Source organism: Entelurus aequoreus, linkage group LG07 (assembly GCF_033978785.1).
Source record: "Entelurus aequoreus isolate RoL-2023_Sb linkage group LG07, RoL_Eaeq_v1.1, whole genome shotgun sequence".
Taxonomy (NCBI): Eukaryota; Metazoa; Chordata; class Actinopteri; order Syngnathiformes; family Syngnathidae; genus Entelurus; species Entelurus aequoreus.
In genome coordinates this window covers 56,133,372-56,158,350 of record NC_084737.1, presented here as the reverse complement: position 1 = coordinate 56,158,350, position 24,979 = coordinate 56,133,372, and the positions used below count along the sequence as shown (strand labels likewise).

Below are 24,979 nucleotides of genomic sequence, written 5' to 3'. Positions count from 1 at the left end.
GTCTTTCCCTGGTTTGCATATCGGAATTATTACAGCTTCTTTCCACTCTGCTGGTAATTTCCCTTCTTCATATATCCTATTATATAATTTCAAGACCACTTCTTTGCCAATGCTGCTTAAGTTTTTGATCATCTGATAACTCACCTGGTCTTTTCCTGGTGTTGTATTTTTAACCTTTTTCAATATTCGAACCACTTCATTCAAAGAAAATTTCATATCTATAGTGTTGGTTAAACTATTATCATTGTCTTCCACCATTTCCCCAATATTTAAACTAATTGTTTCTTCTCTCTTTTGTTTTTCTACATTTCTCAAATTATCATTACTGTGCACTTTAACAAATGTCTTTGCTAAAAGTTCTGCTTTTTCTTTATTTTCTACCACACACCGTGTCCCATCTTTCATCACATGATTTTTATGTTCACTTCTGATCCCTGACATTTTCTTGATCATTCCCCACACTTGGCCTAAAGGAGTAGTTCTATTTAATGATTCACAAAACGTTCTCCAATAGTGTTTTTTTTGTCTTTTTAATAACGTACCTTACTTTAGCTTGGTGCCTTTTATATTGGATCATATCTTGGAAATTATGTGTTCTTCTCAATATTCTAAATGCTCTATTCCGTTCTTTTATTGCGTCTGTGCACGCTTGTGTCCACCACGGGACTGTCTTCCTTCTTTTCCCTATACTACTCCTCCTTGGTATGCTTTTTTTGGCTGCTTCTATTATGCACTTTGTAATATCTGTATTTAGTTGTTCAATATCTTGATTTATATCCACTTCCTTTAATGTCATGTCGGTACTTTCCCTAAATTGTCCCCAATCACCGTGATTATACTTCCATCTTCCTTCTTTTTTAGTGCTTTTTGTCCTTTGGTTTATGTTTATGTGAATGAAGATTGGGTAGTGATCATTTCCTATAGTGCTGTCTTTATTTACTTCCCACTCTACCTTTCCTGCTAACCCTTGTGACACCAATGTGAAATCTATTGCTGTTTCTTTACCCGTAACTACATCTAATCTTGTTCCCCACCCATCATTCACACACACCAGTTCTTTTTCCTCCAAAAATGCTTCCAATGTTTCCCCATTCCAGTCATCCCTTTCACCCCACATTGTGCTATGTGCATTAAAGTCACCACACCAAATGATATTGCCACTCCAGTGCTCTACTATTTTTTCTAGTTGATGAATTTGTAATTTCTTGCACGGATTATAGAAGTTTAGCACTTTGTATCTTTCTTTATTATTCCATACTTCTACCCCTACTATTTCTAGTTCTTGTTTTTCTTTTAATATTGTATAATGCATGTCTTCTTTAATAAATATTGCACATCCTCCTCCTTGCCCATCATTCCTATCTTTACGTATTGTTACGTATCCTTTTATTATAAAGCTCAATTTTGGCTCCAGCCAGGTTTCTTGAATACATATTATATGTGGTTTATTTTTCATATTATTAATATATCCCTTTAGTTCCTGTCTGTTTGCTACTAAACTTCTGGCATTCCACTGAATAATTAACATGGCGTTGGATTGTGGTAACATGACTCTGTCTCGTCTACTCTCTGTAGTTCACCTTGTACCTGTTCCCAAGATAGTTCTTTTAAATTTAAGAACTTTGCTGCTGCTTTGACAATTATTTTGATCTTCTCAGTTTTATTTTGTAGTAGAATTTCTGACCTTTGACCTATATTGCATGTCTGTCAAGAATGTACGCTCATTTAATTTCTCTTCTATTCTGATCCAGTGGGACAAAAGTGAATATTAAGTCGTGCCAACCTGTCTACAGAATGTGTTGACTGTCTAAAGGATTCGAGTTGTTATGGAACAGATAGGGAAAACAAAAAGACATTGACGCACTAGATAAAATACATTGATGCACTAGATAAAAAACAATGACGCACAAGAGACATATAAAAAATGTCAGAAGACCGGAACTCGACAGTGATTTTGGCTTGTGTGTGTCTTGTTTACTCCAGGGTGAACATGTGGTCTGTCTGCATGGCCAACTTAATTCAACCTGCACTTCTGATAATGGGTAAATAAATTTGTTGTACTAAACTACTTTTGTTGCCTGCTTAAGCTTCGGACAATCCACTACACAAATTGGCGTCACGAACAGGATGGTTTAGAAGCTACAGGTCAACAGCCGCTCCCGCTCTCTCTGTCAGGCAGACAGTGTGTTGCACGCGCGCATCACAAGGTAAGCAGTTTGCTTTAAAGTGTAAACATTTTCTGCCTGGAGAGAGCCGGATCGATAAGACTAATTGCTGAATCTATTTTTGATAAAAGATAGGTTTAGTCAGGTTCTCCAAAAACAACCTGGAATGGGGTAAATTATGGTTGGATTGAGTTGTTTTATATGTGATTATTTGTCTGTGTGTTTGTTGAAAACTTGTGATTTCTTGTTTTTAACATAAGGGGATTGTTATTAGAATTTTGGTGGTTTGGAGTGTAGAAGCACAGACAATGTGAGACGAAAAATTTCTTTTAACCTCTTCATCCTCTGTCGTTGCTGGCAGAGGATGCTTCTTTCTGCAAGTGCATCAGAATTAGCCAGAGTTGGACAAAGATAAATTTAAGGCAAGGTTTGCTAACTGGTGTGACATTTGGCCCATATAAAATTGATACGTCTGTGAAAGTGCGAGACACCTGTCTATGTGGAAACTGCAGCGGTCCCTAGTGCTTGTGACTCAGCGTGTAAAAAAGCCTCATATTAGGTGACCATTCAGTGACTCCGGTAAAGGAGATCAACTGAGCCAAGTTGTCACGAATCTGTTTAATGGCTGCAGAATAGACAGGTGGCGTCTCGGGCTCGATATGGTAGAGCTTTGGTGAAACTTGGTGAAACTGTATGGGACTGACCAGACACGATGTCTGTAGGATTGGTGGGTGATTCCTAGTGGTCCTATGGCGCCTTAGGCCAGTGATCCGTGTTGGTCAGTTTGATAACGCAGGTGCTGCTCCAATGAAACGGGTTAATCGCCGTTTTATGAGCAATGATGGAACCTGGTTTTTGTGATATGAGACGGCCGATTCCACAAAAGCATGCGTGCATTAGTTGTTTATATTTGTCCGGACAATGGGGTGGTATTGTAATTTAACAATGTGTGTGTATAATGATGAGTGCTGAAATGTGTGTGTATTGAGTGAGTCAGTTTATGTTGGTACATTTAGATATATGCGTAATTTAATAACTTTTGTGTAGCACCTGGTTTCTTATCTGGTTTAATTCCCCCCTTCCTCCCCCCCCCCTCTCGCAACCTCCCTTCACGCTTTTTCTCACAGCCCCGCTATCTGTAAAAGTTGGGTAATTGTCCAAAATGTGTGTGCGTGTGAGAAAATAGACAAAGTTATGTACAGAAAAGACATGAGTGAATGATCCATCCATATAATTATTTTCTTCCGCTTATCAAGAGGTTGGATCGCGGAGGCAGCAGCCTAAGCAGGGAAGCTCCCCCTCTTTGGCGCTGCGAGCGAATTCCAGTCATTTGAATTTGTTTTTAACTATACTGGTGATTGTGACTGTGCGATATTACAGTTGTTTTACACACTGAGATTTTGAGTACAGGAAAAAAGGCTATTGCTCGCTGGTAAATTCTCTGTGTGTGAGTGACTGTGTGACGCATATAAAAAAAAAAAATAAAAAAAAGGAGTCTCAGCTGGGAGACATTTTGAGATAAGAGTGTGTCAGAAGTGGCGAGGCTGTGTGAGTGACAGCTGCGTGAGGCGTGGGCCGAAGAGGTGTGACACTGTTAGCATAGCATTGAGCTAGGTTAGCATTGAGTTAGCATAGCATTGGATTAGATTAGCATTGAGCTAGTTTAAAAAAAAAAAAAAAAAAAATTAAAAAAAAATATATATATATATATAGTGGACAGCTGTACTCAAATCTGAAGAGAAGGCTGACAGGTTGGTTTTGATAATAGGAAAAATAAAATATACTGTATATGAACAAATAAACATTTAAATATCAATACATACATTTGGACTGGGACATTGAAGCATTGTTAAATTCATTAGTCATTAATTATGTGTGTAATATACTGTATTGAACAGCCTTGCTGCTTTTCTGATCCATCCAGTTCCTGTGTGGAAGTTGAGACAAACACAAGGGGTACCTGAGATTTTAAATATTTTAAAATAGCGACAATTCAAAATCCTTTATAAATATAATTATAGAAGAATAATTCTTCAACAAAATAAATATTTAAAATTAAGTTCACGAGCCCAGATGGATCTCTATTACAATATCCAAAGAAGGTTGATGATTGATTATATGTATAGAAATCTTTATTATAATTTAATCACTTGTTTAATTTTTAAAACGTTTTAGTTATTCTTATATTTTTTTGCCCAAATAAGTCAATTAAGACCACAACAAATGAGCAATATGGTGCACTGTTATACAATTTAATAAATCAGAAAATGATGACATTATGCTGTATTTTATTTTTTTATTTTACTGGGAAAAAAGGTTGAAAACCACTGCCCTAAATCATATCTAAAGCTAAAATTATTTTATAAGACTGATTATTTTGGATTATTGTGTTTGTATTGTGAGAGAAGGAGAGAAAGTGAGAGAGAGAGGAAGAGAGAGCAGGTGAAAAAACAGATTGAGGGTGAAGAGGATGGTTTGAGAAAATATGGGAAAAGGATGTTTATAACCTTACGTTATGTGAATGGTTTCTAGGAGAACAGAAAATAGAAACATTGTGTGAAGTGTAAGGAAGAGATGGATACAGGATGTTGTTTGTAAAGGAAAACGAAAGTGAAGAAAAGATGAGAAAGTGACAAATGAAGGTATTCGTAAATGGTATGCTGTTGATTGTGGTTAGCTGCAAGTTTGTTTATTTGTTTGTTTGTTTAGTTGTTTGAGTGAAATGGGAAGAAATCAATAGGAATAATTACATGCAAAATGGAATAAAACTATGAGTGCGATAGATAATGAATGAATAAATGAAATAAGTTTATTTTGGTCATATAATCAACCATCAACCAATTTGTGTGAGCAGTTTAACAGTAAATTAGACATATTAACAATCATACACATTTACACACAGAAAAGAAAAGAAAAGAAAAAGAATGACCGAAAAAAGAATAGGCGGAAGCCAAAGCTTATATTGGCCTATGATATACATTTACTGAACATTAAATTACCTGGAACATCAACGTTAAAAGATGAAAGTAATTGTTACTATATTTTATAATGTTCAAAAAACTTTACCTTTCAAGGGTCTCTTAAACCATAACAAAAAAAAACTACATGTGTTCAGCTCATCACTGAGGATGGTCCATCATTTAACTCCTAAAACTGAAATACATTTGTGTTTTTATTTTTATTTTACTTGACCTATTTCAAAAATCAATACCCCCCGTAAATGATAGTTTTCTCCTCATAATGTAAACAAGCTAAGAATACAAACTGGAAGGCTGTTGTTCTTTACTCGGAAACATAATTGCCATTGTTTTAAAATTAAATTATCTGAACATTTAACACATTATGACTTATAAAAATTGGATTGGTATGATCATAATAATAATGCTTTGTGTATTATTGAAATGAGCCTTTTAAGTTTAAGTATTGGGTCTATATTTCTTCTATAAACATTTCCCCAAACTTCAAAACAATGTTACATATGGAAAAAATAAATGAATGACATAATATATGCAGACATTACTTATTCAGCATGTGTTAACTTTATACCGAATAGCAATGGATTGGGATATTTTTCTTTAATATGTTCAATATGTGGCTTCCAACATATGTATGATCAATTATTATTCTCAAGAAGTTAGTTCATATACTCTGTCAAATTACTCTTTCTGGTAAATATTTAGTCTTATTAATTTCTACATATTGAGATCTATTACTTAAAATAACTACTTAACCACTGTTGTGAAACACTTTTAATTTATGGGAGTATTGGGATAGGATTGAGGAAGATGTCTGCTGTGGTGGTGGTTAGTTTGGAAATTAATTTAATAAAAGTAACTTTAAAGTGCAGTCTGACATTTTAGTTTGGAGTAATTTATATTTTTATTTAGACATTGCAGTACACCATACTTCTGGATGTTGAGCTAGAAGAGGATAATGGCATGACAGAATAAAGTTAGAATTAAAGTTGGGGTGCCAGTGATTGTCACACACACACTGGGTGTGGTGGAATTTGTCCTCTGCATTTGGCCCATCCCCGTGATCGCCCCTGGGAGGTGGGGGGAGCGGTGGGCAGCAGTGGTGCCGCGCCCGGGAATCATTTTTGGTGATTTGGCTCCCAAAATTTTTTATAGTCTTTGGTATGACTCGAACTTGCGACCTGCCGATCTCAGGGCGGACACTCTAACCACTAGGCCACTGAGATGAAGGAGGCAAATCAAATCTCAACAGCTTTCAGTTAGCTACAGATTTTGAGAGTATAATGCGAATAACTATAACTTTACAACTGTTTGCTGTGAATAGTGTTGAATAATAATTACAAATAACAGCCTACATTAATAATGAGAATAAGAGCCGATATGTAAAGTGTTAAAAAGAGGAGAAGTGTGATTAGGCCTGGCGCTTAGAGCATGGCCTTGTGTGTTTGTTGTGACTAGGTTGGATAACCTAGTCAAGGCAAGGCAAGGCGGGGCAGCTTTGTTTGTGTGGCGTTTTTCATGCAACAAAGTGAAATGAAAGAAAATAAAAGCAAAATTAAAATGCAGACAATAAAAATAAACACAGTGCGGACGTTAAAAGATTAAAAGATTTAGCTGAAAGATAAGGAGAAACGTGAATAAAAAAACATTCGTTCTAATTAATGTCCCGGGGGACAAGATTACAGAAAAGACAGATCGAGTGACAAAGGGGGGAGGAATTATGATTTATGAAAGGGAAAACATTAAAAGTAGATCAATTTGAGTATGTTGAAATTAAAATCACATTTTCCTCAGAAATGTATTTCAAGGTAATTGTAGTATACCGACCGACCACAGATAAAGACATTTTTCTTGATTCATTTTCAGACATCCTCAAACAGCATAGTATGAAAGAAGTAACGTCATGGGGGACGTTAATCTGGACTGGTTAAATAAAACACGTAGAAAGAAACTTAAGGATATTATAAACGGCTTCTACATGATACAAATGATAAGCAGCCCTACTAGAATTACAATTGGATGACAAAAATCAAAGAGAACATCTGTAAATACACGAATACAAAACCAGAAAGAAGAGTGTAAAATAAAAATACCATTGGATTAATAAAACAATTTGGATTCTAATAAAGACATGAGGACTCAGTCTCATAAGAGCAATTAAAACAGGTCTAAATACAGATCGTATGATTTTAAAAGATTGGAGGAACAAAGTTACAATGTTTATGCGGAAGTCTAAGGCTGACTTTCATTTAGAATTAATCAAAGCTGCAAAAGGGAACATTAGAAAGTTATGGAAAACCAGATACAAACTTACGGAAAGAGAGCAAACAAGAAACAACACTATAACATTAAATATCAATGGCGCTACTGTCGCAGACAGTCTGGACATAAGAAATAATTTTAATGAACATTTCATCCAGTCTGTACAAACCCTGAATAAAAAGTCCCTCAAAATCAGTGCAAATAATTGTCATTTATTCAGGATGGACTAATTTTAGAATTAACAAATGAAACAAAGTTAAACAAAATCTTCACTGCATTATCAGACTCACGATCTAGAGATATATATATGGGTTGGACACTATCTTCCTAAAAACATATAAGGATTGTATTATTGCTCGTATAACAACGATTGATAAATAAATCAATAACGGAAAACACTTTCCCTACCACGTCGAGAAACTGCTACTATGATTAAATCCATAAAGCAGGAAATAAAGAAGACCAGAACATGTACAGACCAATTAGCCTTCTCCACGTTATAACAAAAGGAATAGAAAATTTGAAGTTAAAAGGTGGCTTTGGAGCAATCAAGGCTGCTCACACGGTCACTAAGAGGGGCATTATGTTGACACATCAATTTAATGAGTATTATATTTATCCATGAGAGCATTTTTGTTGTAAATTTTGAGGTATGGCTGTTAAAATCTTGGTTGTTGTTACGAATGATGACAGATGTGAACAAGAGCATGTATTGTCTTTGTGTGATGATGTAAATAAAGTGTGGTTGTATTGTACCGTAATTTCCGGACTATAAGCCGCTACTTTTTCCCCTTGTTCTGGTCCCTGCGGCTTATACAAGGGTGCGGCTTATTTACGGCCCGTTCTTCTCCGACACAGACGAAGAGGATTTCTCTGGTTTTAGTACGCAGGAGGAAGACGATGACACAATGATTAAAGACTGACTTTTCATATACCGGTAGGCTGGTTATTTTGATAACGTACAGGCGAGCACTTTGTATTACTTTGCACCGTTGTATTATTTGTACTCTGCACGAATGCTGTTCTCCATGTCAAAGATGTGAAAGTTTGATTGAATGATTGAAAGATTTATTGTTAATAAATGGGACGCTTTGCGTTCCCAAACAGTCATATCTGTCCCGACAATCCCCTCCGTGGTAGCAGGAACCCCTATATACTACGGTAATTACACATCAAAACCCTGCGGCTTATAGTCGGGTGCGGCTTATATATGGAGCAATCTGTATTTTCCCCTAAATTTAGCTGGTGCGGCTTATAGTCAGGTGCGGCTTATAGTCCGGAAATTACGGTATATTAAGAATGTGCAGAGGTGGGACCAAGTCATTGTTTTGCAAGTCACAAGTAAGTCTCAAGTCTTTGCCCTCAAGTCCGAGTCAAGTCTCGAGTCAAGACAGGCAAGTCCCGAGTCAAGTCCAAAGTCAAGACTGGAAAGTCTCAAGTCAAGTCCCAAGTCCTGCATTTTGAGTTTCGAGTCCTTTCAAGTCCTTTTAACCACAGACTAATATATTAACACAGATTGTGTATGCTTTTCAAACGCTGTATTTATTTATTAAAACAAGTGCATTTTAAATTGCAGGAAAGAAAATTGTGCTGACATTGCACTTTATAATAGCACTATTAACCAGTCATTTTAAACATTTGACTCATTCCTTTACAGAATAAACACATTTTAAAAATAAAGTGCAACTGTACTTATTTGTACAAAAGTGTTAACATTGAAAAAACATGACATATAACATAACAAAAAGGTTGTACTTTTTATATGTCAGGGCCATATGCTGCATTGCATTTGCAAAAGACCAAATTGGCCAAGAGTCTGTCAGTCATTTGTGCACGATGGGGGCGTAGTATGATGCCACCATGGCTGAAAACTCGCTCCACTGGAGCACTGGAGGCAGGCACTGCCAAGACTCTCATGGCCACTCGGAACAGTGAAGGAAGAGTCTTCATGTTCAATGCCCAGAACAAAAGGGCATTCTGTCCTTCAGCTATGTCAAGGTAGTGACTTAGCTGTAGTGCTGGAGTAGTCCCAACATCCTTCTTCTGTCTCTTGTGGTAAGCAGCAAACAGCCCTTCTCCTTCTCCAAGGTCCCCTTGCTCTTTTTCATCAACAAGAGGCGCAGGTTGCTCAGTCTCTGCAGCATCTTGCAGGATCAATTCTGGTAAACATGTAAAAACAATAGCAGAAACAAGAGACCTTATCATTACCATTTGTGTTGGTGATGCAGTGTGCTAGACTGAAATACTTAGTTATTGCTGCAGTCAGTTAGATCAGATTATGAGGGAAAAAGTTACATTAGACTCAGTTACATTTACCTTTAACCTGTTGTGCCACCTCTGCCTTGACGTCACGACTGACCAGCACATGGGGCTCCACCCACAACAGAGAAAAGGCTGGATCCAAGACAGCTGCTTTGAGGTAGACTGGATCTGAAAAGGGAGCAGTGATCCCATCTTGTGTCCTGGCCATTTTCACATTGATGAAGATTCCAAGAAATCTTTTGTTCAGGGATGTCTGGAGACTTCTGACCAGGCCGCTCAGAAAACAGACCTGAGGCTTCAGTTTCTCAAGGTGGTGGTTGAGGGACAAGATGGATGGAACAACAGCACTGATTGTGATGACCTTCTCCCCCTGTGTCAAATCAGTTGCTTCTCCAAATGGCTTCAAGATGTCCACCAAATCTTTCAACAGATTCCACTCCCGTGCTGTGAATGACAACTCCCTGTGCCCAGCCTTTTCTAGAACAGCACAGAGCCTTACATGATTGCACTGGAGAACAGCCTTCGCTTGCCTCAGTGTTGAGTTCCATCTTGTGTTGACTGCAGCAGGGATGCCTTTCTGTTCCCCAAATTCAGCATCAAACACATCTTTGAATGTTGTGCTTGTGTGCAGCAGTGAGCTGAGTTTAGATAACTTCGAAAGAGAAGGAGATACCACTTTTGTTTCTTTCAAACCATCTCCCACCACCAGCTGAAGAGTGTGTGCAAAACACTGCAAGCGCTTTTTCTTTGCCATAGCAACATCTACCGTTTGCTGATCTTCCACGGTTAAATCACACCAGAGCTCAGGGTCATCCAGATGATCTCCATCATCGTCATCCTCTTGTTCACTGGGGAAGCACACAGTGAATGCTTTTCGCATGTTAGCAGCATTGTCACTAATAATGTAGTCCAGTTTAGCTTTAATGTTGTATTCATCACATATAGCCTCAAATTTGTCACAGATTCGTTCAGCTGTATGTGAGCCTTTGAAGCGCTCACAAGCCAAGAGATTGGACTTGAGCTGTATCCTCTCTGCCTCTTTGTCCATCCAGTGCACAGTGACACCGAGGAATCCCCTCATCTTTCGGTCAGACCAAATGTCGACAGTCACTGAAACATGGTCAGTGTGGCTCAATTGAGTTTTTAATTTTGATCGTCTTTCTTCAGTGAGGTTCTCTGTTTTTGATGTCAGTGTTCTGCGACACACTGGGGTGTACTTGCTGTCAAGTACTGTCAGAAAGTGGCGAAAACTCTTGTTTTCCACAATAGACAGGGGCAAGTTGCAATCAATAATCAAGTCAGACAGTATTGCATTGGTGATAGCTTTCTGCTGTGGATGAGTCATACTGTAATGCCCGACACGATTGTCCAGGAACTGCGAGATTGAAGGCTGTTGTGGTCCATTTGTGATGCTTTTGTTCATCAGGTATTCTTGAAATCTGTAAGCATATTAAACAGATGTCAGAAAATCCCTTATAGCCACATATGAAAAGTACTGAAACTACTCTTTATTACTCATATTATTAATATCAATCTTAACAGTGTGTGTGTGTGGTAAACATTAGGTTACAGTTACTGCACTAGTCATGTATTTTAAAACTTATTTCGAGTTGAAGGGATAGTTCGGGATTTGTGAAGTGGGGTTGTATGAGGGACTACACGGAAAATGGCGGGCAACCCACTCACAATAGAGAGAAGTAGACAGGCTACCAGCACACGACTTAGGCTTTACAGTGCTGTGGATGGGGTCAGCAGCTATTGATTGATTGAAACTTTTATTAGTAGATTGCACAGTACAGTACATATTCCGTACAATTGACCACTAAATGGTAACACCCGAATACGTTTTTCAACTGGTTAAGTCGGGGTCCACGTTAATCAATTCATGGTACAAATATATACTATCAGCATAATACAGTCATCACACAAGTTAATAATTGGAGTATATACATTGAATTATTTACATTATGTAAATTTGTATTTTATTTTTATTTTTTTGTCATTAAAAAATACAATCATGTGTGCTTACGGACTGTATCCCTGCAGACTGTATTGATCTATATTGATGTAAAATGTAGGAACCAGAAATATTAATAACAGAAATAAACAACCCTTTTGTGCGAATGAGTGTGAATGATTGTGCCAATGAGTGTAAATGGGGGAGGGAGGTTTTTTGGGTTGGTGCACTAATTGTAAGTGTATCTTGGGTTTTTTTTTTATGTTGATTTGATTTTTTTTTTTTTTAAACGCGGCCCGGTAGTTGGGGACCACTGAGGTAAACAACCAGCAGTATGTCGGAAAGCTAGCTAAAACGGTACACATATTCATAATATAGTATACATTTTAACTGACCTTTATTTTACTATTTTTGACTTTTTTTAGGTGGCTAAAATACGCGGTGCTGCTGACCGCCGTCTAACGTTACGTTACTTTGTGTGATATATTGACTAACGTAACCCTGCTTAAAAAATTCACTGAACAAAAAGTATGAATAAGGTAGTGAACTACAACAGATTCCCGTGTTTGCAATAACGTTATAACGTTAGCAGTGAGTTTACAGCCTCACTGATTTAACTACACAGCAAATAAAAGTCACGTTACTTAGCCAATGAACGTTAGCTTACATTCAAAACTTACCGTTCTTTGTGCAACTTCAAATGTCGGACGAAGTTGGAAGTTGTTGCCTGTCCATCAGTAATTTTCGAACCGCATGTGTTGCATACTGCAAACCGTTTTGTGTTGACCACCTCGTAATTTTTATACCCAAACGAAATTATTTTAGGTATCATTTTTTGTTCACTGGCGTGTGGTTTGGACATTTCTTCTTCATCGGTTTTCCTGCAATTTGATTGGATGAATGCTGTGGGACGAAAACAACGTAGATCAAATTTGATTGGCTGTTGTACTGAGAGCACACACGCTTGACACGCAGCACACACGCTGACACACGCAACGCTGATAGACAAGTACACAATGAAAAATATGAAGCGCTCCCGAATAACTTTTTAATCTTTGGGTTTTGGGGAAAGTAGCAAGTCATGTCAAGTCATGTCAAGTCAAAAAGCTCAAGTCCAAGTGAAGTCACAAGTCAATGATGTTAAAGTCTAAGTCGAGTTGCAAGTCTTTTTACATTTTGTCAAGTCAAGTCTAAAGTCATCAAATTCATGACTCGAGTCTGACTCGAGTCCAAGTCATGTGACTCGAGTCCACACCTCTGAGAATGTGTCCATGAAGGGGCATTTTAGGACTTCTCTTAATCTGATTACATGCTACAGTATGATTATTTTTTGATTAATTATTGATTATTATGAATGTATATATTTATTATGATTAATTAGTGTCATAATTCTATTGCTTGATTTGTGGATCCCTTTAATTTAGGTAGCCAGGGACTACAGATGGAAAGTAGCTATTTAGATATAATCTGGTACAGAACATATCTGTTTCTGAACTTAATGTTTCTGTGCATTGTCCCATCATAGATAGACTAAATTAAATACAACTATTTAGTGAATTATTGAGGCCACAATAATTCACTAGGTGTTGTAAAATATCAAAGTACTATTGCAAAAGCGAACAGTGACCTCAAACATGACCTGTCCTCCGCCTCTGTTCTTGCTGCACTTGACTATCAGCTGCCTTTTCTTTTTCTTGGATGTTTCTGAAACTACTACTACTACCACTACTACTACTACTATTACTATTACTACGACTAACACTGTCCCTGTAAGAGGGACATAGGGGGGAGGTGAGTTTGGATTGGGTCAAGTTTGAGCGTGTTGAGGTTTTATTTAATCGATATAATCAATCCGGTACAAAGATAAAGGAACGTAATGATTTAGATTGACAATTGCAGTGGGTGGCGGAAGCAACCCCAACCTCAAAGGAGGGTGCCAATTCAGTAATTAAATGTTTTGTGAATTATCTAATATCCCGACATGGTTTCACCAAAAAGATTAGGTCAAACAACGGCACCTAATTTAAGAAAACAGGTTAATCTTCTTCAGTCACAAGATCATCACTTCTCAGGACCAGCAGCTTCCTAGGAAGGTGGAAAGACCATGAGACCAAAATGGTAAGTTTGCAAAATGTAGAATTTGTGTGCCAGTTCCTCTGTGCAGATTTGAGGATGAAAGCAGCCACTCCAGATTCCCTTGCACTCGCTAAGAGGGGCACGGTCAAAGCCAATCCAGGACCAACACCCGATACCTGACTGGAAGGAACCGAGAGGAGAGACAACACCTTGCCAGCAATGACGAGAACAACTAAGGTTGCCAGCCAATGTGTCCACCAGGACTCCAGCAGCTGTGGAAAGATGTGTCTGGAGTGCCGAAGCAGCGAGGAGGCCTGAAGCAAGCCGAGGGCCTGGACCAAAGCCCCCAGAGCTCCAACTCTACCTGAGTTTTCCCCAAAGCGGCCAGCGCGCACATGCCATTGCACAGTCTGCCCAATGGACTGAACCACACCCCAAGAAGAGACAGAGACAGACTGTTTGAGTGGATCTCTTTCTTCACCAAGGCAGCCAAAAGCCCAACGAGGTGTCGGCAGGCCACCAGCCTGAGGCACCACCGAGCCATCTATACGAGCACTAATCGAACATGGACTCATGCGAAATTCAGTTGTGTGTTCAAAATCAATTGATAATTAACAATATTGGTAACTACATTCATTGCAAATACCGGGAAAAATATTTTTGCAAATGTCTTGCAGTCATAAGTCTATATACATTCATCTATTTATGTTCAATGATGTTCATGATCAAAGTATTTTGGTATTACGTTACTAAATCAAAGGGTAGGCCACTAATTGTGTTCTGTGAGATGGTTTTACTGCAGGCTGGTAACAGCGATCGCTCTGAAGGAGGGTCATAGACGGAATTTTTGCCTTGTATAAAAACATTGAGGTTTTTGCCTCTATCTGTGGTAGAGATTTAACTTAGTGGTCTACATCAGAAATTGTTTTGGTCCAGGGCAGGGGTCCGCAACCCGCGGCTCTAGAGCCGCATGTGGCTCTTTAGCGCTGCCCTAGTGGCTCTCTGGAGCTTTTTAAAAAATGTATGAAAAATGGAAAAACATGAGGAAAAAAAAAAAGTTTTTGTTTTAATATGGTTTCCGTAGGAGGACAAACATGACGCAAACCTCCCTAATTGTTATAAAGCACACTGTTTATATTAAACATGCTTCACTGATTTGAGTATTTGGCGAGCGCCGTTTTGTCCTACTAATTTTGGCGGTCCTTGATCTCACCGTAGTTTGTTTACAAGTATAACTTTCTCCGACTTTTTACGACGTGTTTTATGCCACTTCTTTTTCTGTCTCATTTTGTCCACCAAACTTTTAACGTTGTGCATGAATGCACAAAGGTGAGTTTTGTTTATATTATTGACTTGTGTGGAGTGCTAATCAGACATATTTGGTCACTGCATGACTGCAAGCTAATCGATGCTAACATGCTATTTAGGCTAGCTATATGTACATATGGGTGAGGGCGGACCTACGTCACTTCCGCCTACCAATCCCCTAGCAACCGGGAATTCGTTGAAAACAAACCAGCTCACAGCGAACACAGCATTGACAGAAAAAGCATTTAACGAGCATTGTGGCTTGGAAGTCGGCGTTAAATCCTTCATTTACGCATTTTTACTTATTCGCATATCGTGTGAAAAAACGAAAATGTATTATTTGCGTCAGACTCGTCTCAGTGAACTTTAAAGCTTCTCAGGCTTAGCTTAGCTTGCTAGTTAGCTTAGCCTGCGCGCTACTAAGAAAGAGACGCGGAAGTTATCAACAACTTTGTGTGAACACGCCGTATTTGTTGGAGCCCACGTCGAAGAAACGCTTGTTGTCCACAGTCATCGACGAGCCCTCCGGCAGCTCCACGGGCTCCTCGTCCACGCCGTAATCGTCAATAAGTTTGGCCAAAGCGTCGCGGAACTCGATAAGTCCCTGCGCCGGGAGCGCGATGGTCTGACCCCAAGCCGGGCCCCCTGTTCACGGTCTGCCGGATCCTCAAGAACCGTCCCCGCTGGTTCTCTTTCAGCTCCATGTTGTACTTCCGATTCTCCCGCACTAGGAACTCGCTTTTCAGGGCCCGCCGCGGCTCATCCTGCACCATGCCCGGGTTGCTGGGACCCAACTGGGCGTAGTGTTCGATGAAGTCCCCCAAGTAGTCGCGGAACTCGACCGCCACCGACATAGACAGCGTGAGGCGGCTCTTGTTGTCACCGGCCCCGACTTCGGCTATCTTCAAGAAGCGGCCTTTGGCGTTCTGCTTGACGTCCAAGTAGAAGCGTTTGTTTTGGATGTCAACTCGCTTGGACGCCAGTTCCTGCGTCTCATGCTGGAGGCCGGAGCCGAGCCCGTCCCTCCCGCTGTAGCGTGCATGGAACCGAAGCCTGGGCCCGTGGCTCCTCCTCCCTGCTCACTTCCACTGTCTCTGTCCGCCATGATGCTGCCTGCCTGCCTGCCTTCCTGCCGACTTTGGGGGACTCCAGTGAGAACCGTCCTCGTTTTCCCGGTGTAAAGCTGCGAGCCATTTGTCTCGTCTCTGTGGGCTTTTATCACGCTTTGGCAGAACAAAATACAACCTTTGTTTTCCCTGTTTCCAGTTGTGGTTAGCACAACCAAAAACAACACAGTTTTTCGGCATTTTGGAGGCAGAATGACGGGTTTAACCAGCGTAGGTCGACAGGTTAAAGAGTAATGGCAACGGTTTATTTTCAACGCCAGTCTGGTTGCTATGGCTCGAAGAACCCGTATGTAGCTCAGTTGCCCGGATGTCGGCCCTCACCCATTGCAGCATTATGCCTCATTTGTAGGTATATTTGAGGTAATTTAGTTTCCTTTAAGTCATCTTAATTCAATTTATATCTCATGACACACTATCTGTATGTAATATGGCTTTTAATTTTTTGCGGCTCCAGACAGATTTGTTTTTGTATTTTTGGTCCAATATGGCTCTTTCAACATTTTGGGTTGCCGACCCCTGGTCCAGGGTCTTAAGACCCTGGAAGGCGGGTATGTAGTAGAATTTCTGACCTTTGACCTATATTGCATGTCTGTCAAGAATGTACGCTCATTTAATTTCTCTTCTATTCTGTGCCAGTGGGACAAAAGTGAATATTAAGTCGTGCCAACCTGTCTACAGAATGTGTTGACTGTCTAAAGGATTCGAGTTGTTATGGAACAGATAGGGAAAACAAAAAGACATTGACGCACTAGATAAAAGACATTGACGCACTAGATAAAAAACAATGACGCACAAGAGACATATAAAAAATGGCAGAAGACCGGAACTCGACAGTGATTTTGGCTTGTGTGTGTCTTGTTTACTCCGGAGTAACATGTGGTCTGTCTGCACGGCCAACTTAATTCAACCTGCACTTCTGATAATGGGTAAATAAATTTGTTGTACTAAACTACTTTTGTTGCCTGCTAAAGCTTCGGACAATCCACTACAATTTTTTGCCTGTTCTGTACAGTTTATGACATATGCCAGGAACACAACTAGCTTGTCCATAGAAAGTCCTGTATTTGTTGCCTCTTGTTTTTTATTACTTGAACTATTGCCACTTCTGTCTCGTTCTGAACTATTCTCACTTCTATCTTGTTCTGCACTTTCTTGATTTCTTACTTTAACTGCCTCTGCATATGTAATATTTCTTTCTACTCTGATTTGCTGTACTTCTGTTGCCTGTTTCCTAATGACACATCCCCCATACGCTGCTGTGTGATTCCCGCCACAGTTACAACATTTGACCAGATCATTATCTCCACATTGTCCATATTCATGCTCCCCTCCACACCTTCCACATCTCAACTTAGCATGACACACACTGGCTGTGTGCCCATAGCGTTGGCACTTGAAGCAGCGTACTGGGGGTGGGACGTAAGCTCTAACATAAAAGCTTAAAAACACAATCATGATTCTCTGCGGGAGGACTTCCTCGACAAACTGTACTAATACTGATTCGCTCTCCATCTTTTCTCCATTTCTATATGCCATCATTCTTGTCAACATCTTGACAGTTCCCCCTTTTATTTGTCTTTTCAATTCTTCTAAATTTTCACCTCTTGGAATTCCTGTCACTACTCCTCTTGCCCCCTTTTGTTCTCCTACTTCGATTTTTTCCTTTATTATCTTATTGCACAGTTTTTGCAACCGCATTGCTTTACTTTTTTGCTCTCCATTTTTGCATTTAATCAAAAGTCGCCCGTCCCTAAGCACCTTCGCTATCTCCACCTCTCCGATGTCCTTCTTTAACCCCTTAACCAGTGTCATTAAACTTATGTCATTCATGTCTTGACTTGATTTAAATGTATATATAATCCTATAATTATCTTCCATAGTCTTTTTCCTTTCTTCTACTTCTTCATCTTCTTCATGGGCTCTTTTAGCACTCGACTTTCCTTCATGTCCTCCGCTCCCCTTCTTTCCTTTCTCCCCTCTAGTCCTATCCACGTCCATACCTTCCTCATACATCCTGTCACTATCCCCTTCCATCTCGATCCAGTCACAAAACAGTTTATGCACAACCGCCAAGAAGATTTGGATACTCTCACGTGTTTAGCCACCACTCTTGGTTTACTTCCGCCTTCCGTCGACAAAGTCTGCCCTGGTCCGCCGTCAGGTTTTTTTTCCCCCTCGTAACTGTATTTAAAATACAAACTAGTAGTGACAAGGGCTTAAAGTGGAAACATTCGAAAATTTAAATATCCTAAACAATAAAAACGAATAATAAACAATGAAAACGACTACAATGATTACAACTATAACTAAACGGAACAGAAACATAACATTAAAAAATACATAATCCAAATAAATACATACAAATAAATAAATCAATAGACTTTACAATTTTGAAGTTTTTACGGTGCCGATTTTTGTTTGGGCTTTTGTGAAGATTTCTTGTAAAAATGAGGTGTCATGAAAGTAAAACAATTATTAACGTTGGTTGAATCCAAATTAGGAATGTGTAGTTGCTGGTTCATTCCGCTTGGTGGCGACAAACCCAGCATGAAACACTTCCCTGTTGACTTTTTGTATGATTGATTGAGACTATTATTAGTAGATTGCACAGTACAGTACATATTCCGTACAATTGACCACTAAATGGTAACACCCGAATAAGTTTTTCAACTTGTTTAAGTCGGGATCCACGTTAATCAATTCTTTTTTTTCCTTTTTCTTTTTTTTAAATAAACTTTTACTTATAAATTTCAACATTTACAAACAGACAAGAAACAATCAAAATAAGTACAAAAATAGCACAAAACAGTACAAAACGAGTACAAAGCAGCGCCAGGGGGTCATAAATTCAAAGTAACTAAAATAGAATGCAAAAATATATATATACAGTATATATATATATATATATATATATATATATATATATATATATATATATATATATATATATATATATATATATATATATATATATATATATATATATATATATATATATACATATATATATATATATATATATATATATATATATATATATATATATATATATATATATATATATATATATATATATATATATATATATATATATATATGTATATATATATATATATATATATATATATATATATATATATATATATATATATATATATTATATATATGTGTGTGGGGAAAAATCACAAGACTATTTCATCTCTACAGGCCTGTTTCATGAGGGTTTCCTCAATCATCAGGAGATTTTAATGGAAGCATTCACATACCATGGTTTATATAGGGCACAGAGCGGGTGGGTACAGGCAGGCGTAGGGGCGTGGTGATTGGCTCATGTGTTACCTAGGAGGTGTTTCCTTCTGTGACGGCATGCTGATACAATTTCGCTGCGCTTGTTGAGGGATAACACGTCTGGACTGTATATAATAAACAGTTTCTCTTTTAAGCATAGGTTGCATCTTTTATTACCACTGTTGTAAGGTGTGCTGGATGCAAGAATTTGCCATGTTATCGAATATTCAACATTATTGTCTTTGAGATTCCAAATGTGTTTACTGAGTTCTGTAGTATTCCGCAAGCTTTTGCTTCTGAAAGAGGCTTTGTGATTGTTCCATCTGGTTTTGAATGCTCCCTCAGTTAATCCTACATATGTGTCGGATGTGTTAATGTCCTTGCGTGTTACCTTTGCTTGGTAAACGACTGATGGTTGTGAGCACCCCCCGCTGAGAGGGCAATCAGGTTTCTTGCGGCAGTTGCAGCCTTTGTCGGTTTTGGAGTCGTTCTGCCTGGTGGTGGACGGCTCCTTTTCAATTGCTTTATTGTGGTTTGAAATGATTTGTCGTATGTTGTTCATGCAGCTGTAGCTCAATTTAATGTTGTTCTTGTTGAATACTTTTCTTAGGGGTGTTGCCTTTGGGGAAGTGTTTGTCGATCAGGGTGAGGAATTTGTGGCCATATTAGTTGAGACGTTTTTGCTGTATGGGGGGTTGTACCAGATAATGTTGTTTCGTTTTCTGCTCCTTTTTGGTTGGTTTCCTGGCGTGGGTTCGCAGGTGAGGGTGAAGTTGTATCCGCTTTCGTCTAGTGCTTTTTGGTACGGGGGGGTTGCTTTGTCGAATTCAGCTTTGTTAGATGACAGCATCGATAGTCTTTTATTAATACCGGTAGGTATTCTTTTCGTGGTGATGGGTGGGTGGTTGCTGTAATGGTGCACGTATTGGAGGGTTGTGTTGGGTTTCGTGAATGGTTGGTAGCTGTTATTCCTCAGGTTGAAAGTGACGTCGAGGAAGTTGACGGTTTGCTTGTTGGCTTCAATCGTGATCCATAGGCCGTTCTCTTTGAAGATTTGGCACATACGCTTCTTGGTATTCTCGCTGCTCCTTGGCGAGGCGCGACACACTGCCAGTCCGTCATCACGGTAAATACCAAGGTTCAGGTTGAGGCTAGCGAGCTGGGAGAGGAGGAAACTCCCAACAAGTTCGCACGTTTCTGCTCCGTCAAAACTCCCCATAGTGACGTCGAATGTTGAATTGTTCTTTTTTTGCCATGGTGTACCGTTGCGGAAGAGTATGGAGTTCTTTGCATGGATGATTTTTGTTAATTTTGTTGCCTGTGATTGAGTCGTAGTCCGAGGCAAAGTCTAGCGCTTTGGTCAGTAGGTCTTGTGTGATGGAAGGGTAAAATTCTTTGACATCGAAGGAGATAAAGTTGTGCTGTTGTTTGTCTTGGATGTTGCTGAACCATTTGATTACTGCTGCTGTATTTCTCCAATAAACCCAACTAAATCCGAAATAGGAAAAATCAGCGAAATAATCCTGGACAGAATCAACACAAAAATTACGGACGAAACACCACTCAACCAATGGAGAAATACAGCAGCAGTAATCAAATGGTTCAGCAACATCCAAGACAAACAACAGCACAACTTTATCTCCTTCGATGTCGAAGAATTTTACCCTTCCATCACACAAGACCTACTGACCAAAGCGCTAGACTTTGCCTCGGACTACGACTCAATCACGGGCAGCGAAAGAAACATCATCATCCATGCAAAGAACTCCATACTCTTCCGCAACAGTACACCATGGCAAAAAAAGAACAATTCAACATTCGACGTCACTATGGGGAGTTTTGATGCATGAACAACATACGACAAATCATTTCAAACCACAATAAAGCAATTGAAAAGGAGCCGTCCATCACCAGGCAGAATGACTCCAAAACCGACAAAGGCTGCAACTGCCGCAAGAAACCTGTTGCCCTCTCAGCGGGGGGTGCTCACAACCATCAGTCGTTTACCAAGCAAAGGTAACACGCAAGGACATTAACACATCCGACACATATGTAGGATTAACTGAGGGAGCATTCAAAACCAGATGGAACAATCACAAAGCCTCTTTCAGAAGCAAAAGCTTGCGGAATACTACAGAACTCAGTAAACACATTTGGAATCTCAAAGACAATAATGTTGAATATTCGATAACATGGCAAATTCTTGCATCCAGCACACCTTACAACAGTGGTAATAAAAGATGCAACCTATGCTTAAAAGAGAAACTGTTTATTATATACAGTCCAGACTTGTCATCCCTCAACAAGCGCAGCGAAATTGTATCAGCATGCCGTCACAGAAGGAAACACCTCCTAGGTAACACATGAGCCAATCACCACGCCCCTGCGCCTGCCTGTACCCACCCGCTCTGTGCCCTATATAAACCATGGTATGTGAATGCTTCCATTAAAATCTCCTGATGATTGAGGAAACCCTAATGAAACAGGCCTGTAGAGATGAAATAGTCTTGTGATTTTTTCCCACACACACATATTACGCTCTACCACGGTATCGAGCACTATTTTTTTTGGATAATCTAATTAAGACATATATATATATATATATCTATATCTATAAATATATATATATATATATATATATATATATATATATATATATATATATATATATATATATATATATATATATATATATATATATATATATATAAAATAAACAAAGTGCAAAGCCATAGGCTCACCCAATTTCAGTAAATAACTACCACGTTAATCAATTCATGGTAAACAACTCAACAACACAGACGTCACAACATCTTCTAAGGTAAACATAAAATACATCTATTTGTGTTTTTAAAGACAGGGGAGGCTTAACCCCCAGTAGATGCACAAATAATTATAATTATTATCATTACTATGTTTTATTATAAATATTATGAGCAACTAACGATAATTCTACATGACCTTGCACTATACAGTAAAGGGAAACTTAACAGTTGAAAATGTTGAAGTTCGCTGGGATGAAGTTAAAGTATTTCTTACATATAGTGTTGGAATTAAAAATGTATTGTATGTCACTTTTCTAAATGTTTATATAACCTAAAATAAAGTTGTCAATGGTTTAACCTGTTTTCTTGACTGTTTTGAGTGCATTTACACAGTACGGGTCAAAATGCCCCCGCAACATAATCAATGTCATTTTTTTTCAACATAATACAAGGGTTAATACTGTCTTAAAACATCTTATTTTTGTATATTATCCTCCTGAGAACCAATTAGAGTGGATATTTCTATTTTGCTTCAGGTTTTATTCTCTGAAATGTGTAACTCTGACAAAAACAAATGAAAATCAAATGTCTTCTCCTGACGTGGATGTCAAGAGAATATTACAGGCCAAGGAGAATCTCGCTGTGGGCGCCATTGAAGCTAGAAGCCACTGGTCACTTGACAACCACTCTAAAATGTTTCCTATTTGTCACTTAGGGCAGTGTTTCTCAACCATAGCTGCGAGCGCCATCTAAAGGGCCGTCCAAAAAAATACTGTTTCTCAGCTGTGGCCCGTATTCAGTTGTAAAACACGTTTCCACCACTTGTGGCAGTAATGACCATCTCAAACAAACAGAAGAAGTCTGGAGCTGAAGTCATAGAGAAGTTTCTTAAGCGCAAAAATTATGACTAAAGCTGTGAAGCTGTATTTTTATTTGCACTTTAAATGTATTGACAGTTTAGTTAAGAAACATTCATTACTAACTTAGTTCATTTGTTTTAGCACAACATAAACGTACGTACATTTATTTTTCGTCAGTTTTTCAGGAGTCCCTTCTTATGCAGTGTACAAGTTAGTACTTTTTTTTTTAATCCGCCCGACTTAAGCCTAAGGTCTATGTGTTAAATAAGTACCAATCTTGGTGATTAACACATGCTTTCATATCATTCAACAAAAATGTAAACTTAAAGAGGGTTAGATATAATTATTGTATACAATGAAAATCAAGAGTAAGATTACTAATTCAGTGTTAATCTTTGAGTGGGCTCCCGGCCCCTCTATACTGGAAAAGGTTGTGCTTCGAGCAATGTTCCATCTAATGTTTCATGTGTGTAAGCAAACGCAAAAACTCCCTTGGGCATTCAGTGGAGCACATGAGAGCAACTTTAGACGTGCACACAGTGGCCATAGCAGCAGCACACCTGTCCCAAGTATGACATCATAACAATTTAAAGGCCTACTGAAATGAATTTTTTTTATTTAAACAGGGATAGCAGATCCATTCTATGTGTCATACTTGATCATTTCGCGATATTGCCATATTTTTGCTGAAAAGATTTAGTAGAGAACATCGACGATAAAGTTCGCAACTTTTGGTCGCTGATAAAAAAGCCTTGCCTGTACCGGAAGTAGCGTGACGTCACAGGTTGAAAGGCTCCTCACATTTCCCCATTGTTTACACCAGCAGCGAGAGCGATTCGGACCGAGAAAGCGACGATTACCCCATTAATTTGAGCGAGGATGAAAGATTCGTGAATGAGGAACGTGAGAGTGAAGGATTAGAGTGCAGTGCAGGACGTATCTTTTTTCTCTCTGACCGTAACTTAGGTAAAAGGGCTCATTGGATTCCACACTTTGTCCTTTTTCTTTTGTGGATCAAGGATTTGTATTTTAAACCACCACGGATACTATATCCTCTTGAAAATGAGAGTCGAGAACGCGAAATGGACATTCACAGTGACTTTTATCTCCACGACAATACATTGGTGAAGCACTTTAGCTACTTAGCTAACGTGATAGCATCGGGCTTAACTGCAGTTAGAAACAAAATAAATAAGCCCCTGACTGGAAGGATAGACAGAAGATCAACAATACTACTATCAGGAGACACCGAACCAAACACTGGACCTGTAACTACACGGTTAATGCTGTGCGGCCTGTCGAAGCCTAGCAATGCTGTTGCTAACGACGCCATTGAAGCTAACTTAGCTACGGGACCTCGTCAGAGCTATGACAAAAACATTAGCGCTCCACCTACGCCAGCCCTCATCTGCTCATCAACACCCGTGCTCACCTGCATTCCAGCGATCGACGGCGCGACGAAGGACTTCACCCGATCATCGATGCGGTCGGCGGCTAGCGTCGGATAGCGCGTCTGCTATCCAAGTCAAAGTCCTCCTGGTTGTGTTGCTGCAGCCAGCCGCTAATACACCGATCCCACCTGCAGCTTTCTTCTTTGCAGTCTCCATTGTTCATTAAACATATTGCAAAAGATTCACCAACACAGATGTCCAGAATACTGTGGAATTATGTGATGAAAACAGAGCTGTTTGTATTGGGATACAATGTGTCCGAATACTTCCGTTTCAACCATTGACGTCACGCGCAAACGTCATCATACATAGACGTTTTCAACCGGAAGTTCCCCGGGAAATTTAAAATTGCACTTTATAAGTTAACCCGGCTGTATTGGCAATGTTAAGATTTCATCATTGATATATAAACTATCAGACTGCGTGGTCGGTAGTAGTGGGTTTCAGTCAGTGGCGTGCGGTGAGGTTCATGGCTGGTGAGGC

General features: G+C 39.1%; 1 protein-coding gene and 1 pseudogene across 1 annotated transcript; both read right to left on the bottom strand.

Moving 5' to 3' along the window:
* Positions 1–8,618: 8,618 nt before the first annotated feature.
* Positions 8,619–12,824, bottom strand: LOC133654061 (zinc finger BED domain-containing protein 4-like). Its single transcript, XM_062054025.1, has 3 exons — positions 12,302–12,824; positions 9,719–11,103; positions 8,619–9,561 (listed from the first exon to the last, which is right to left on the bottom strand). Exons 1-3 carry the CDS (start codon positions 12,481–12,483, stop codon positions 9,161–9,163), a joined length of 1,968 nt encoding a protein of 655 aa, XP_061910009.1. The 5' UTR covers positions 12,484–12,824; the 3' UTR covers positions 8,619–9,160.
* Positions 12,825–15,447: 2,623 nt separating this feature from the next.
* Positions 15,448–16,110, bottom strand: LOC133654393 (transcriptional activator protein Pur-alpha-like; annotated as a pseudogene).
* Positions 16,111–24,979: the final 8,869 nt, after the last annotated feature.

What these genes read in the sequence shown, in the direction of transcription:
- LOC133654061 (XM_062054025.1), bottom strand. Translation starts at nt 12,483, where the DNA reads ATGTCCAAACCACACGCCAGTGAACAAAAAATGATACCTAAAATAATT. An exon ending in TTGAAGTTGCACAAAGAACG is followed by an intron (nt 11,104 to 12,301) that starts GTAAGTTTTGAA and finishes ATATGCTTACAG; the next exon opens with ATTTCAAGAATACCTGATGA. An exon ending in GGTGGCACAACAGGTTAAAG is followed by an intron (nt 9,562 to 9,718) that starts GTAAATGTAACT and finishes CATGTTTACCAG; the next exon opens with AATTGATCCTGCAAGATGCT.